This window comes from Corvus kubaryi, unplaced genomic scaffold (assembly GCF_017639235.1).
Source record: "Corvus kubaryi isolate FWS band 111438036 unplaced genomic scaffold, C.kubaryi_AGA036_p1.0 71, whole genome shotgun sequence".
Lineage (NCBI taxonomy): Eukaryota > Metazoa > Chordata > Aves > Passeriformes > Corvidae > Corvus > Corvus kubaryi.
The window spans coordinates 17045346-17060860 of record NW_024582059.1 but is presented as its reverse complement, the minus strand read 5'-3'; the positions used below and the strand labels follow the sequence as shown (position 1 = coordinate 17060860).

The following is a 15515-nucleotide window of genomic DNA, read 5'->3' as shown; positions in this document are numbered from 1 at the left end:
TTCCAACCCCTGGAAAGTAGCGGTAATGGGGTTTTTTTATAATCATCAAACGATAGATATATTTTTCAGAGACACACTTTTACCTTAAGAACTTCTCTTAACTGCCAGTTTAACTAATGTGCCCAATGTTGGTTTTATGTGCTTTTAATTTTAATGTTTCCCACAACTCCTCCATCCTCAAAGCTAAATATGTTATTGGCTATACTCTTCTCTTTATGGGATTTTTGGTAATATGTAGTATATCTACATTTTGCAGCACTTCACATACTTTGGGCTTTTTTTAATCACTTCATTGTCCATGAGCTCTCAGGCACCAATTTATCATTATAGCAACCTTTTTACAAAGAGAAGGATTATTCCACTCGGTGCTTTCAGTGGGAGTCTAGTTATTGACATGAAGTATTTGGAAGAACTGAACAAAAGTTTTACTGTGGTACCTGGAATGCTGTATTTCAAACTGCTTTGATGACTGTGGGATTCAGAACCTCCGTGTTGATCATGTTCATCAATTTGTCATATATCACCTCAGTTTAACACCTCATTTCTGTTACATATGAAGGATTGTTTTAGGATGGGACTTTCTCATTGCTGAGTACTGAAGACTAATGCAAAGAATTCCCAGGATTACTCTCATCTTCTGATCTCCTAATGTTTTAACCTGCCCACTTAATTTGATTTTTTTCTATATCCAAGTAATAGATTTCTGTCTTAAGCTACATTTGATACAAGAAAAATAGGAGTCATGGTTATGTTTGAGAGCAACTTTGACTATGCAGTAGTTTTCTACAAGTCAAGAGGACATGACCTCAAGCTGTGCCAGGGGAGGTTCTGGTCAGACACCAGGAAGAATTTTTTTACTGAAAGGGTTTTTAAGCATTGGAATGGAGCGTCCAGGGAAGTGGTGGAGTCACCATCCCTGGAGGTGTTCAAGAAACACCTCGACATGACACTCAGTGCTATGGTTTAGTTGACAAGGTGGTGATCTCTCAAAGGTTGGACTTGATGATCTTGGAGGTCTTTTCCAACCTTAATGTTTCTATGATTCTAAAAAGATCAAAAGAAATCAAATCCTGCACCTTCATGTAATGTTCATTCTTTAAAATAAAAGAATAATTTTGTAAGTTTGCAGCAGTGTATAAATGACCATCTGCAGAAGAAGGATGGATTTGCATGGAATTATTGATTTCCAGCAAGGGGCTACTGCAAGAAATTATAATTTTGTTTTTTACACTGCCCCAGGTATGGAAGATTCTCTTTGCAAATTAACAGGTCTGCCAGGGGCCACCTCTCACAGGGTTTTTTTAATAATCAATGAACTTGTAAGACATGACAGACCAATAGTTAGATGATTTTATTTTTATCTGCTACTCATAGTCCACCTGCAGCATCTTCACTTTGTGTTCTAGAAAGCTTAGCATGGTAGGGTTTATGTGGATATTTGCTGTATTGGTATGGTGCACACCACGAGGAGAAGCAACAAAATATTAACACGGAAAAGAATGTTATCTTGTAAATAACAATATTTTGTTACTAAAACTTGACATGAACATTTGCCAAAGCCATGGAATTTTTAAGTTGTTTACAGGGGTGGTATGAACTTAGCATGGAATGGTAAATAGAGCTGCAATGCTCTTTGTGGAAGTCACTCACTCATTATCTTTCCCTTAAAATCCACAATGGTGTGAGACTGAAAAGCAACAAAACTCAAAACTTTGCGTGAATGAAAATTATCCCATGCTTCTGAGAAGCGTTACCAAAAACGATATCCCTTTGCCACAGTCTGTTTAATTTCAACTGTGTGCCAATTTACAAAAGTATTTTATAGTTTTCTGGTTACTTTCACCAGTAAGCAAACACAGTCTTGACCCTTTTCCGTGCATGAAAACAGCCAACCGTGAGTGCAGCAATGGGAGGTCTGGCCTTTCAGGTATGTCAGTTGAAGACCACCCTACTGGAAGAGGTAACAAGAACAAAAACCTGAGGTCAAACAAGGCAGCCCCATGTAATTAGATACTAATAGTGGATTTAGGGTGTAAAATTCACTTAAAACCATACACCAACAGACTAAACAATCCCAGGAAGAATGGCAAGTTTTGTTCTAAAAAAATGTTTTCAATACCAGAAAGCATAAATAAAACATACATAATAACCTTGACTGACAGACTGCACTAACCTGCAGTAACATCTGCTTCCAAATTATTTGCTGTAGTTTTGGGATAGTACAATTATAAAACACTGAAACTCCCCTACCACTGAAACTCTACTGTAACTTATAGTACAGCATGCATCCAATGTCATGATTTTATTGTTGTATTCACTTGTTATCCCAGTAAAAATGTTTAGAATTTGACAAGAAAATAAATTCCTCTCTTAACAGCAAAGCCAAAAATGGAGGTCTAACTGTATCTGATACTCATGGAGGAACATGCTGAAATAGGTGCTGAACAAATAGGCAGCTGCTTTTGTAGGGTATGATGGGCTCAATGTAACTATACAGCAAACTTCATTTCTGTTGGCTGTTTCATTTGGAATTGATTTCTGATACTTTTCAGGATGGATGTGCTACTTTTACATGTCAGAAGTTGGTCTGATAGAGCAGCAATATCCATCGTGAAGAAAATGGTATTCCCTCAGCTAAAGTGAGTATCTGCTAGTCATCAGCTCTTATTGCTGCTGGGGCCCTGGGTCATGTTGGGAACTGGCTTTTTGCAGTCCTTCCAGATTCCTTAATATTTTCATAGCTCCAGCTGCTCTGCAAAGATCATGCCTTCAGGAACTTTGGTTTGATAATTTTCATTTATCCTCATTTTACAACTGGTAAATTAGCCAAAATAATTAGACCAATCCTATTAATTCCATGTCTTATAAATCACTTGAGTGGGATTTATAAGCCCTTTGGAAGCAGTTCTTTAAGAACTGTTAAAGAATTTCGTGTATTTCTGGCACAGAGTCCAAGGACACAGGATTTCCCTCCTTGGTGCTCCAAGCCTGCCCAGGGAGAGACAGGTAATGGGAGGGGTATGGAAGGATGTTGAATACCAGGAAGGAGTGACAACTCACACCTACTGAGAACTGAGTCCTCTCTACTATTCTCCATTGGTGGTATCTCCTGCACAACAGAAGAGATGTTTGGGAAAGACTGATCGAGTTCTTTAGAGCTTACTTATGGTGAAACTGACACTGGCTAGGACTGCCAAGTTGCTTTTCAGTACACAGAACAGGTATTGCCACACAGTGCTGGTCTTTGGAGCCAGCTCCTGTTGTGCATCGTCCCATCACAGTAGCAGGTGAGGAAGCAGCAGCACAGGGGAGAATTCCAGCATCTGCCTTCCATTGATGCTGTGTAACTTCTGTGGTACTTACAAATCATTTGGCTTCAGAACTACCAGGAGCATCTTTTACCAGTCCATGTGGTTCCACATTAAGTATGTCTACATCTCTATGAAAACAAATTAAGAATATACATCTAGGTGGGAAACTAGGCAGCTTTCAGCACAATGTCTAAGTGTAAAAATTCCCAGAAGTTAGTGCTGGTCACTGCTCTGTTGTTTTGACATTCCCTTCCTCTGAGACAGTGAATCAATTCTGCTTGTTGCTGCTGGAACATTTGCTTTTAGAGAGCCCCCTGCATTGAGAATTTTCCTTATTATTGATTGGCAGTATTGCATAATTCAGCCACATGAAGAGAACCGCAGTTACCTTCTGGTTTTTAACCTACTGAAGGAAAGGCTGATCTTACAGAGAAATGCAGCGCTCACCTTTTTGGGTCAACAATCTTGTAGAGTTTTCCACTGTGAGGCTGTGTCATACTTTTACTGCTTGATAATATGTAAATCTCACCTGCAAGGGAAACCAGTGCAATAAATTAGTTCTCCTTTCCTAAGATGTCAAATAAATGACTTTTGTGATCTAGTTGTATTTGCCAAATGAAATTAATAAAACTTCAGAAGAAACACTGAAATATACAACAGAATCATTTGCTATTTGAAAATTTATATAAGAACTTTCCCCAAACCGATGCTAAAATGTGAAAAATATTCTATCGTGAGAGTTTTTTCTTTCATATAGTATAGAATTGGTTAAAAAATTTAAATCAGTGAGGAAGGGAGAAGAGGGGAGTCAGTCTGCTCGTGCAGTATCTTTGTCCCTTAATTCTGTAATGTTGGGAAGAAAAGCAAATGTTTTATACATTGTGTCATAGTGAGTGACACAGTTCACAGCATGTGAGACACAGTAAGGACTTTTGCCCTTTGCAATAACACATCCTCTTCTCAGCTCTTCCTGCAAGGCTGCTGAGGTGTAGCTGAGAGCAGTGTAGACAGCTATGGCAAAGGACAGATCGCCTTCTTTTTAAACATTTACTATAATTATGAATGCTTCAGCAGGAATTACTGATAAGCCTTATGATTTAAGAACAATTCTTTTAGTATTTACCTAATTCATCTTCTCCAAATCCCAAGACAGGGCCTGAAAAGAAACCTCTACATGAGCCAGTGTTGCCAAGACAGAGGGGTTTCTCTTGCCACTGTTTGGTTGCAGGACTCTGTTGCAGCGTTAAAAAATTTCTATATTCAAAAACACATAAAACAAACTGTTATATTACATTTTGAACAGAGAGTTTTCATTGTCCAGATAAATAAGTAAACAATTGCTGCAAGTAGCTTCATAGATACATTTGTGCAGTTCCTTGTCTTATGATTTTCTGTACTTTTTTCCAAGGATTAGGTATGTTCTGTATGTCACCATTCATCAGAATGCTGTGCTATTTTATTCTCAAATCTAGAATCTAATCTGCATTACCACGCTGCTAAACTGGCAAAGTGACACAATATACAACGCTGTGGGTGTTGCTTTCTACAGGCAGCTGAGTGACTAAATACACCTTACACTTTACACACATTTTTGTTTAAGAGTGAGTTGTACAAAACCTACCCATTGCGGTCTCCAAACACATAACTTCCATAGAGCCTCTCCGACTGGCAGCCCCGATACACAAATCCACCAACCAGGGATCCACTGCTAAATGGTTTGAATTCTAGAAGTGAGGGCTCACTCTCTGCAAAGGAACTACCATAGCATTAGATCACATGGTTTTTCATATTGATGCACATTTATGAAAATGTTACTGCTTCAAGAAAAGATATTAGTTCCATTTAAAGATTCCTCAGAATTCAAGATGTGTTGCTGGAAATGAGATGTTAAAAAAAATCAGAAAATTACAGCAAAGTCTGGTTGCGAAACAATCCATTAGAGATTTCCAAAGAAGAGGCTATAATTGTTTTCTTCCATGTGTGCAAGCAGGGAGAATAAAACTACGTAAAGATTAGGTTGGACTTCCGTTGAAATCGGTGTAATTACTGCTATTAATTTCCACATGTCAATCCAAGTCTGCGGAATGGATCTCCTGAACTTCAGGAATAAAATAACCCCCATTCATTGTAGAGTCCAGTGCAGAAATTCCAGTGATTTTCAGTAGAACTTGGTTTGAAAGCCTTTCAATGGTTTGAGAAACTTTCCAAATCACAGTTTTAAGCATGGTATGTGTGTTACATCCCATAAAACATTGGTATTACTGGCTGTACCTTCTCATGGTAATGTATTTTATGCTGCTGTAGTAGTTGCAATTCCTATACACTTTTTTTTCCCCTTTTTTATTTCACAAAACCACAGAGTTTAGTCCTATCAAATAATTCTTCAAGGAAGTTTCAGTGTACATGTTCCTGTTCATGCAATCAAATACTGCTTAGGGTACAAGTAGGCTCCATTTGACATACTAGCTGCATAATTTTAAAAAAAGCCATAGGCAATAGAGCATTTTTAATAGGAATTTTTTTTAGTCAGAGGGCTATCTGCATGTCTTTGATAAATGCATTTCCCAGATTGTTCTACATGAGTTAGAGCTGAAATTTTATGGGGGAGAAAAGGATGGTGAACTCTTTTTATTGAAGCCATTGACCCACAGCCTAGTATTAATATTGGCAAGCTGCTCTGGATAGACACAATATTGCTTAGTTTACACTCTGCAATAAGGATGCAGTCAAAATTCCACTGGAGAAGTGGTTAACCAAATATTATTCTTTGGTTTGGCTTTTATAAAACAGACACAGAAAATACATGCAATAACTGAAGTAGTACAATTGCATTATGCTATTGTGTACTGTTGTGCCAGCCAGCACAGCTGCTTTGCTTTTAAGGGAAGTGCAGGTGGGAGAACCTAGGGATGTGAATTAGAAAGGGAAATGCTACATTCCAGGAGACAGGCCAGTTCTCACTGCCTTTACACACCGTTGGCATTTATCACATGTTACCATCAGGAATTTACAAGCTGCTAAATGGGCAGTCAAGGCAGGTGATAGCTCAGAGGAAGGGTCACCTGGCTTGCCTGAACTAGCAAGCGATCTTGGTGAGCACCAGAGTTAAATATCAAACTGAAATCGTGACTGACAATCATACTGATTCAGAGAGAACATGCAACCTTTTAATATATTAAAGTCCCTAACTGAGTATATTTATCTTTTTGTAATCTAATCTAAACTAGTCATTTATTATGAAGTAGTAGCATAGTGCCTCTCTCTAAGTTTTTTATTTTTAGTAACATTTAAACAGAGCTCAGTTATTTCCCTGTTTGGTTGTGGTCTGTTGTTGTCTATCTCACTTTTTCCATTATAAGAGGCACATTACATGAGGTTTCCATTCTCTGTCTTAAAAGGTTATTTGTGAAAGACTGAGAATACGTTTTCATAATTTCCTGATATTCCAAAATATTCTCTTTATGAGCCAAAATATACAGCAACAGTGAGATCTTTGACAGACTAGCAACTGTCAAATTTGTTAAATCTTACTTACATGGTATTCTAAACCAACAAGAACAAAGTCGAGTAATTTCAATTTGGTTTTGTCCTGAAGCTTTTATCTGCTTCTACATTGAAGTTTTCTCTTGAAAAGATTGAACTTTTCACTTCTATGTCTGATAAGTTATCTATCCTATGTATGCTGTAAGTTTCCTATCATGGCTATACAGTCCTTTATGTATTCTCTTCTGCTTTCTATTTATTAGTCCATAGACATAGAAACTGACTGTTGCCAGCAGCTTTACCCTGGATAGAACTTACCATAGTCTTTACCCTTTATTATTTGTAAGATTCTTGCTGAAGATCTGTTCTTTCCATTTGAATCTGAACAAAGTATAGTTAAATTGATGTTCACATCTGTTGGGTGCCGGTCCACAGCACAACTGTAAAACAACAAGAGAAAAAAAGAGAAAATCCATGAGAAAGGTGAGTTCATAATATATAATTATCAATATGAAGCATTACATTTTAAAGTATTATTCTTTCTTTGTGGTACCTACTCATTTGAGGGACCTATTTCATGCTGAGCCAAAATACCTGAGAAATGTGGTAAGATTTATACACAAGAGATAATTCAACTTTCCCATTCCTACACCACGTCTATGTAATGTGAAGTAAAACAGTTTTTCCCTAGTGATAAAATGTAGTCTGCTCTATAGTACCTGAAAGGAATAGAGCCTTAACCAAGCTAAATGAACTTACATGGTGTAGGAATTTTGGACTGTTAAAAAGTCCAAGAATCAACTCCTTATCTGAGCAACTTGACTTTCTGATTTTTTTCAAACCATGACTTTAAATGTCACTTCAGTACTACCACCCACCTAATTTGCTGAATTATGTGTTGTTTAGTTAAAGCATTGTTCTCCTCCTTGCTATTGTTTAGATATCACCAGATGTTCTCATTTGTTTTCCATGTGCCTTTTTTTCCCAGTCAAGATTCCCATCTCAGCTGTACTTTACAAACTCTCTGCTTCAAGCTCTTTGTGTTCACAAAGGTAGTAATTTTATTATTTATTAAAACTAAAAATGCTGTACTTTGTTTCTGTCATTTGGGTCTTGACTTGTAGTAGTTGTGCATGCTCTTCTCTTTCCCCTTTGCCAATGTACATTTGTTTCTAACAGTGACATATGTATGGAGGTGGAGGAGTGGAAGATTCAAAAAGTTCATGAGTGCTTTTATTATTGAAATATTGCTGCCTGAGTGTATAAAAAAAGGTCTGGTTGAAAACAGTGTCTGCTCTAGAGTAATTTCAGTTTAATTGAAACTTACTTACCGGCCTGGATTGTGGAGTCCATGTGCAAAAATCTCCGGAGGCTGGTTTGTGCTATTGAAGTGTGGGTTGCTCCGTGGGATGGAATAAGGGACATTGCACAGGTCAGTATTGACGTCGAGGCGCAATACAGAACCTGTAAAATCACTGAGAGAGTTGGAGGGTAAAAGAATTGCATTTTTAAAAGTATTTTACTGGTAGATTTAATCCATATAATACTAGAGTGAACCAGCAAAATAAATGACCCACTTTACTGATTAAACACGTAGAGATTGATTTTGTGGTGGATGCAAGTCCAAACTTCTTTGTAACAGAGCCTATGCAAGTCTCAGTTTGGCAAATACCTTGCCTTGTTATGTGCAGACTAAAACGCCTCTGACCATGTTGTTGGGAATCAACTTGATCAATAAGAACAACTTTCCAAACATCAAAATTATTTATGGCTTCAAATATAAGGCTACTAACTCTTTTATACTCTGTGTCATCTAGAGTAACTATGGATATTATTTATCACATTGCAATTACATAATGCTTTTTGCTCACACTTTGGATCCTACTCTTGAATTCAATGATTTCTAGTCACAGTACAATCCAAAGACTAAATATATAGAAAGCAAGTGAGAAAAAAATTCTATTATTTGAATGGAGATGTTGATACTTTTTTGTAAGGATTCAGAATTTTCTTGTTATGAGAAACAAGAGAAACTAAAATGTTTTAACTTCCATTTATGATTGTGATGGAGGAAAGAAGTAGAAGAAGAGCGCCTAAACTCTTTTTATAAACATGAAAAGATGTGATGTTTAAATTCATTCCTTTCTGTCTTTCTTCATCATTAATCTGTTTCAGTCTCCCGTTGTTTTACATTAATTTAAAACCCAGTATTACAATTGCCCTCTGGCCTGGGTTTTAAGTATATCCTTATACTTAAAAAATACTTAAAAACTGCAGGATCACCTGCAATTCTGCTGAGCCACAGAAGCCTTTAAGCACAATAATAGCAGTCTATCCACTGGTAGTTTTTGTACCTTAAGCCATCCATCTCCTCCATGTCATCTAGAGTGATCATGCCATCTCCAAGAAAAATGTATAGGAAACCATCTGGGCCAAAGAGCAGCTGTCCTCCTAGATGTTTTCGATGTAGTTCTGCTACTTCTAAAAACACTCTTGCTGTCCTCATGTCAACTTGGTGTGGATTTTTCCTGGAAGTTAAAGATACGAACACAGTTCTCACATTTCACTATTATTGTTCTTCTTTCTAAAAATACACTTGACTCATTCAAATGATACTTTGAGATGTGGATGTTGTAACTTGATGGAAAAATGCCTAACAGTTATTTCTGAGAAATTTCAATCTTCTACCATTCACAAACAATTATTTTTCAGCCTATACACAATAAGTAGGAAGTAATTATAATTAAAACATGACCAAATAACTGAAAAAAAGTCTTAAAAATAAAAAACAGTGTACTTCCTGTCATCCCAAAACCAAAGTTTGAAATAAAATCCACACTAGTTTTTCTGCAGGTGCCTAAGTTTATACATTGTAAACCTTGTGTTCATTTTAGAAATCAGAAATACTAAAATGCAGAGGTTGCTGAGAAATAAAGAGTTTGTGAATTTTAGAGTTCTACTGATACCTGGATACTGTGTACTCTACGACCCTAAGGATGTGGTCATGAGGTCCAATAGCCCACCGTTCTTGGTTGGTGGTATAAGACACATACAGCTTTCCATTTTTCTTGTAATTGGGATGGAATGCAAGGCTTAACAGTCCTCTTTCATCTCCTCCCTGCAGTCAAATGAAAAACACAAAGAATTGTGAAGTTAATTATGTTCTTTATTGTGTTTCAGCTGGAACCCAAAAAAAAAAGTTTCTTTCTTGTGGATAATCTTTGCCCAAACTCTTTTATTTCTTTCCTGACTACTGCACAAAAAGGATTATAAAACATTTCACTTTGGGGAAGTCTTTAAGAGTTAGAACAAGACAATTGCCTTATGTAGTTATCTATGCACAAGTCTGTTACGCCACTTGTGTGGAGTGATTTGTGTTTGTAATCTTTGGGAAGCCATGAAGACAAGTTTAAGTGCTGTGAAGGATTCTTTGCTGGGTTACTAGGTTGCTTGTAATTCGTAGAAGACGAATAAAAAGGTCTATAATCAGCAGTCACTTCTAATCCAAGTATCCAAAACCTAAAACATAGTGCTGGCTGCCAACTCCCACTGTCTTGGCAATATGTTTAGAAAACAGTTAAATTGCTTGTGTAATATGTAAACCTTTGTTTTACCCTGGAGGCAGCAACATCAGTTGTCACAACTATGGTGGTCTGTTCATCATAGCTGGTGTACTGTAGGTAATAAGCAGCCTTGGTCTGTGTGCAGAGAAACCATAGTTTTTACATGTGGTCCCTCACTGGAAAGGTTTTTTGTTATTTTTTAAAGTAAAAATAGAAAAATCTCAGAACAACTTTCTTTTGTTATTATGTTTGCCATGAAGATTAGTACAGTTATATGTTAAGCATCCAATCTATGTAATGTACTGTGACAATGCAAATACCCTGTGCACTTAAATAGAAGGCAATTTTCTTTTCGGCTTCTAAAAAGCTTCTAAAAATGTATGTACCCTTACTATGCCTAAAACTGAATTTGTATAAATGAAGAACAAAACTTAGATTCATTTGTTGCTCTTGAGGCAATACAGGGAACGAAGCTGAGGCACAGAAATAAACACAGCACACAGAAAACAATTCAAATTCAATTCATATATGTGATTATTCACAAGCTGATAGTTGTTTTGGAGTTTAACCCAGGGCTTGCCAGCCCTTCAAAACTAGAACCAGTGACTGTTGCAGATTCAAGTGCTCCAGTTCTGCACCCGTAAGGAAACAACGTTTTGCAACTCTAACCACACCCAAGATAACTAATTATGAAATTTTAAATTATAAGAGAGAATGAACCTTTTAAAATGTATTTGCACTTCAGAGTGATGGATGGGCCTGTCTTCCTGTTGAAAGTCATCCCACAAAGGGCCTAACTGGGAAAGTGCACAGCTTTAATTTATTTTAATTCAACATGATTGCTGTACTTCCTTTTTAATCACAACCACCAAAGAGAAACCTGAATCTGAAATGGGGATGTAAATAGGTCACGAGATTTCCATACAAACAGATTTGTACAATGAAATCTGGATCCTGCTAATTTAGAGGCAGGCAAAATTTGCTAGTTTGTTTGCTAGAAAAATTTAGTTTCAGGGGGTTATCAGAGAGGTTAGTTTTGAAAGTCTAGTTAGAGCTGCCAAATCAGTTGCAGTCATCATGGATGAAGGCACTGGCAATCCAGCTCTTTCTCCCTTATGAGCCAAAAATAATTCTGCAGCTGAGTCTGAACTGATTGTAGATATTATTGTTTGAGTTTCTAAGAGTTTTGACCAAGTTGCTCTGATAAAGTCTGAAGCAAAGGGAGGCAAATCCGTTGCTTTGGGAACAGGAAGGCATATTTCAAAGATTCCTGATGAATGATTCTATCTGTTGTGCCCAGACAAAGACAATCCTATTTCTTCTCATGAGAGATGAGTTCAACTCATTTAAGGGCCCAGGAATGTCAATGAGTCACACCAGGTCTGCCATGCAAGGTGAATTATTGAAAGTATTAGTAAGAAGAGATCTTTTTGTTACTAAGCTGAAGATTTTATTTAGTGCTTGATGCCATGGCAGCCGTCTCAGTGTGAAAGCAAAGTTGCTGAAAGCATAAACAGGTGAAAATTAAATTAAGAGCTTTTAATGAAGTACACATGAAGCAAGAATTTGAAAAATGGATGAAACATGGGACCTGCAAGGTAGTAACTATGGCAAGTTGCATTCATAGGACTTTCACTCACTGCTGTCTTGCATGATTCTGTTAGAATGCAATATATCTCTTTGTACATTGTTTCTATTGCTTCTTGAAAAGTCACACTGCTGTTTTTCAAAGTCGGATAGACATTTTGTTCTAAAAAGTCTATTTATTCATGCAGTTAATAAAAACTTTCTGAATATCCCTCCAAGATACTGAAATCAGTGCAGCATCAAGCCATTAGTTGGCTTACGTTCAACTAGAAATCCAGATGAGTTTTTCCATATTTAGTTTTCCTGGTTTTAGAAACTGATTGTTCATGTGTATTTTCAGCTTTATCACTAACTGGCAAACCTGTTCTTTCCAACCAAATCACTGCCACAACTTCCATAGCTTTTGAAATGCCCTCTATGTGCCAGAAAGTATATAGTTTGCTGTAGTGTTGTCTCATATGCTGTGTGGTAAATTGAGAGATATCCAGCAAAATCCCTTAGGAGCAGGCATTTTAGTACTATCAAACCAAATAATTATGTACAAAATTTCAGACTTTCTCTATAGAATATTCCTCACTTTTACGTTTTTTATCAGTGGACTTTTGATGTGAAACCAGCATCCCAGGCTGTTCAGTCTTTCCTGGGGAGACCATGTGTCAAACATCTGGATCTTTTTCTTGGCAGGTTAATAAGTTATTGACATCCTTTTTTTTGAAAGTTTCCCTTTAGATGAAACCAGCACCAACAAACTGTAGATGATAAAGCAGCTTGTATGAGATTCTGCACTGCACTATTTGATGGAATAACCAATAATGTTTGTCAGTTGTATAAGGAACGGCAAGAAGAATGAGGAAAATCTTTGTATTCCATTGGGATGTCTGTTGAAGACAAAGAATGATGGTTGGCTGAAATGAGTATTAATTACTTAAACATACTGTGGACTGGGGCCAATGTGAAATTGGTGTTGTAACTAAATCTGGCAGCTCCCACTTTCTATGTCTGCCTGCGCTGCTCTGTAGCTTGAACACTCCCCTCTCCTGTTCATGGCAGTGACACCTTCTGCACCAATACTACACTTCTTCCAAAACTGATTTCCTTGGACCAGGAACCTTGTACCTTTAAACCTCAGTTTGATCTAGTTTAAGACCATAGCCATGAAAGTCATTTAATCAGAACTCTATAAAGTCAGTACAAAGCTAAGTAAACTTTAAAACAAAGTGTTTCTATATTTTTCATTTTTAAGTGGCTGTTTCTTTTTGCACTGTAATTTCTGACATAATATATTTACACTTGTAAAAATGTTAAATAAGTGCACAACATGATCCACTTTGTATTTTGACTCACACTAAGAGAAGTCACTTGCATTGTGAATGCTGCATGTGAAGCATGTGAATACTGGATTTTTATAGAATGGTGCTATTTTCGTGTAACCATTCCTTAGAAGTGGGCTCTGCTTCCAATTTGTGTGCTTTCAAATGTACTCTGGTATATCTCTGATATTATAGACAGAAGTTTTATAATATTATTAAGGTATTACACTTTTTCTATGATACAGAAACATATGCTGCCCTTATTTTTAAGACATGTTGCCATTTAATTATGTCAATATATGTGTTATTACATAGAGTAAATACAGAGAAATATAAAAAGGAATGCTTTAACTGGTATTTTAAACTATTTAATTTAAAATAAATCATATTGTATGTATGACCCTTAATTACGTATCCTTAGTAGTAATTAATGCTAGTAAGCAAAACCAGACATGACCATTTATTTCCATTACTCTGTGTGGCTTAATAGTAAACAATGTAGGTAGCATATTCCAAGTTTTCCTTTAAAATTGATTTCAAAATGCACTCTTTATATGATACTTATAAAATAATGGTATTTATACTTACCAGTACTATTATGGTATATATATATTTGTTATAGAATGGTATTTATACTTAACTCTTGTGTCTAGACAAACCCATTCGTGTTGGAATGGAGTAACAACCTTTTTTAAAAGGGGTAGTGCTTAAATTATGCAAATTCAACACTGACTTAATATTTTAACTCTGATATCTTTGTACCATTTGTTTTCATCTATTATTATAGTGCAAATGCTGGGTAAGTTGTTGAAGTAATATAGTCACCTTTAGTTTATTTCCTATGTAATAAATAGCATAATCAGTATGCCTTACCAAGTGTTTGATCTTAAGGAGTTTTATTTGTAAAAAACATGGGTGAAGGGTGTAAAATCTCTTATCAGGCAGCACCGTCTGAACTCTTCAGAAAGAGATTCAGGAGGGCTGAAGATCAGTGTCAGGTATTCTCTGTAGGAAGTCGTTGCTTAATCGCCATGTTTTGGAAATTTGGCCCCAGCACAGGATAGAAATGTGACTCCAGCAGAAGCAGAAGCCTGCCAAGGTCTGCTGCAGGGGTACACCCTGCCCTTCAAGCTGCACCACCTATTCTGAGCTCCACAACAGGGAATTGCCCCTGCCTGGTGGAAATACAGCAAATATAGAATGAAAGGAACAGAAGTTGTCTGGGCTGCAGGCAGGCTGCAGGAGCAGAGCTCCTACTAGACCTCTCGGGTGTTGAGGACTCAAGTGCTTTGCTATCTGTGGGGCCTGAGGCCTCTGGCAAGGGAAGCATTTGTAACCTAAGACATTTACCTTAGGGGAAAATAATTACACTGATGTCATGGCTCAGTATGGTCTACATACTAGACCCTATCTCCAAAGCATTTCCTTTTTCCTCTTGTGTTGCAGAGCTTCACTTTTTTCCTTGTTTGTAAAGGGCTTTGCAGTTATCTAAGGATTTTTTTAAAACATTTTCATTATTTTTTACTGATTTCAACAAATGCACTATTTTAATACTTAACTTTAAAATAACTTTAGGTACAAGAATGCTTGACAATTAAATTTATACATGAGAAATACTTAAAGGACTGTACTCTGACTTGGAATTTAAGCACAAAACCTACTGAAGTTAGAGATGCTTTTTATTCATTTAGGTGCAGGGCAGGATTTAGCTGAAAAAGGCCAAAGTGCATCCATCACAATGTTTTCTGTTCTGATGTTTGATAGCAATAGAACTTAAACCCTGATTCTTTTTTCTTCTTACTTCTGTTGCAGCAAAGACAAAATTTTGACATGGGGGGATCATTTTTTTTCTTTTCCTTACCTTCACAGTCCTTTGAAGATACCAGTCACTAAATGCAGGACCTTTCACTTCTAGTCCTAGTCCTCTGTACTTATTTTTTTTAATTCCTCAACTCCAGATTTTGCTGTTCTGCTGGGCAAGTCTTTAGTTTAATCCAAATGACAGTCCTCGTCCCCTGATAATACAATTCTTTCTTCCCGTCCTCCTAAAGAAAGTACATGAAACTTATAAATGCAGATGCCAACCCAACACAAACCCACAGCTTGCCTCCTTCACACTCTTCTGGTACAACAGAAATCCTGCTTTCGCAACTCTCCCAATTAATTGGCTGGGAGCAGCTGAAAGCTTTGAGACTGCTCAGAGCCAGCCAATAATTGAGCAGTTCTGGGCAGAGTGACATACGGCTGTGAGTGTGCTTGCA

At 36.9% G+C, this 15515-nt stretch overlaps 1 protein-coding gene across 1 annotated transcript in view; it reads right to left on the bottom strand.

Moving 5' to 3' along the window:
- The window catches only part of LOC121674883 (hedgehog interacting protein), a 75519-nt gene that overhangs the window by 16190 nt on the left and 43814 nt on the right, over positions 1 to 15515 (bottom strand). Inside the window, exons 5-11 of the mRNA XM_042049683.1 lie at positions 9761 to 9912; positions 9149 to 9322; positions 8126 to 8269; positions 7113 to 7234; positions 4933 to 5056; positions 4435 to 4565; positions 3759 to 3840 (exon numbers count right to left, since the gene is read on the bottom strand). Of these exons, the coding sequence (XP_041905617.1) occupies positions 3759 to 3840; positions 4435 to 4565; positions 4933 to 5056; positions 7113 to 7234; positions 8126 to 8269; positions 9149 to 9322; positions 9761 to 9912 (929 nt within the window). The remainder of the gene's footprint in view (positions 1 to 3758; positions 3841 to 4434; positions 4566 to 4932; positions 5057 to 7112; positions 7235 to 8125; positions 8270 to 9148; positions 9323 to 9760; positions 9913 to 15515) is intronic.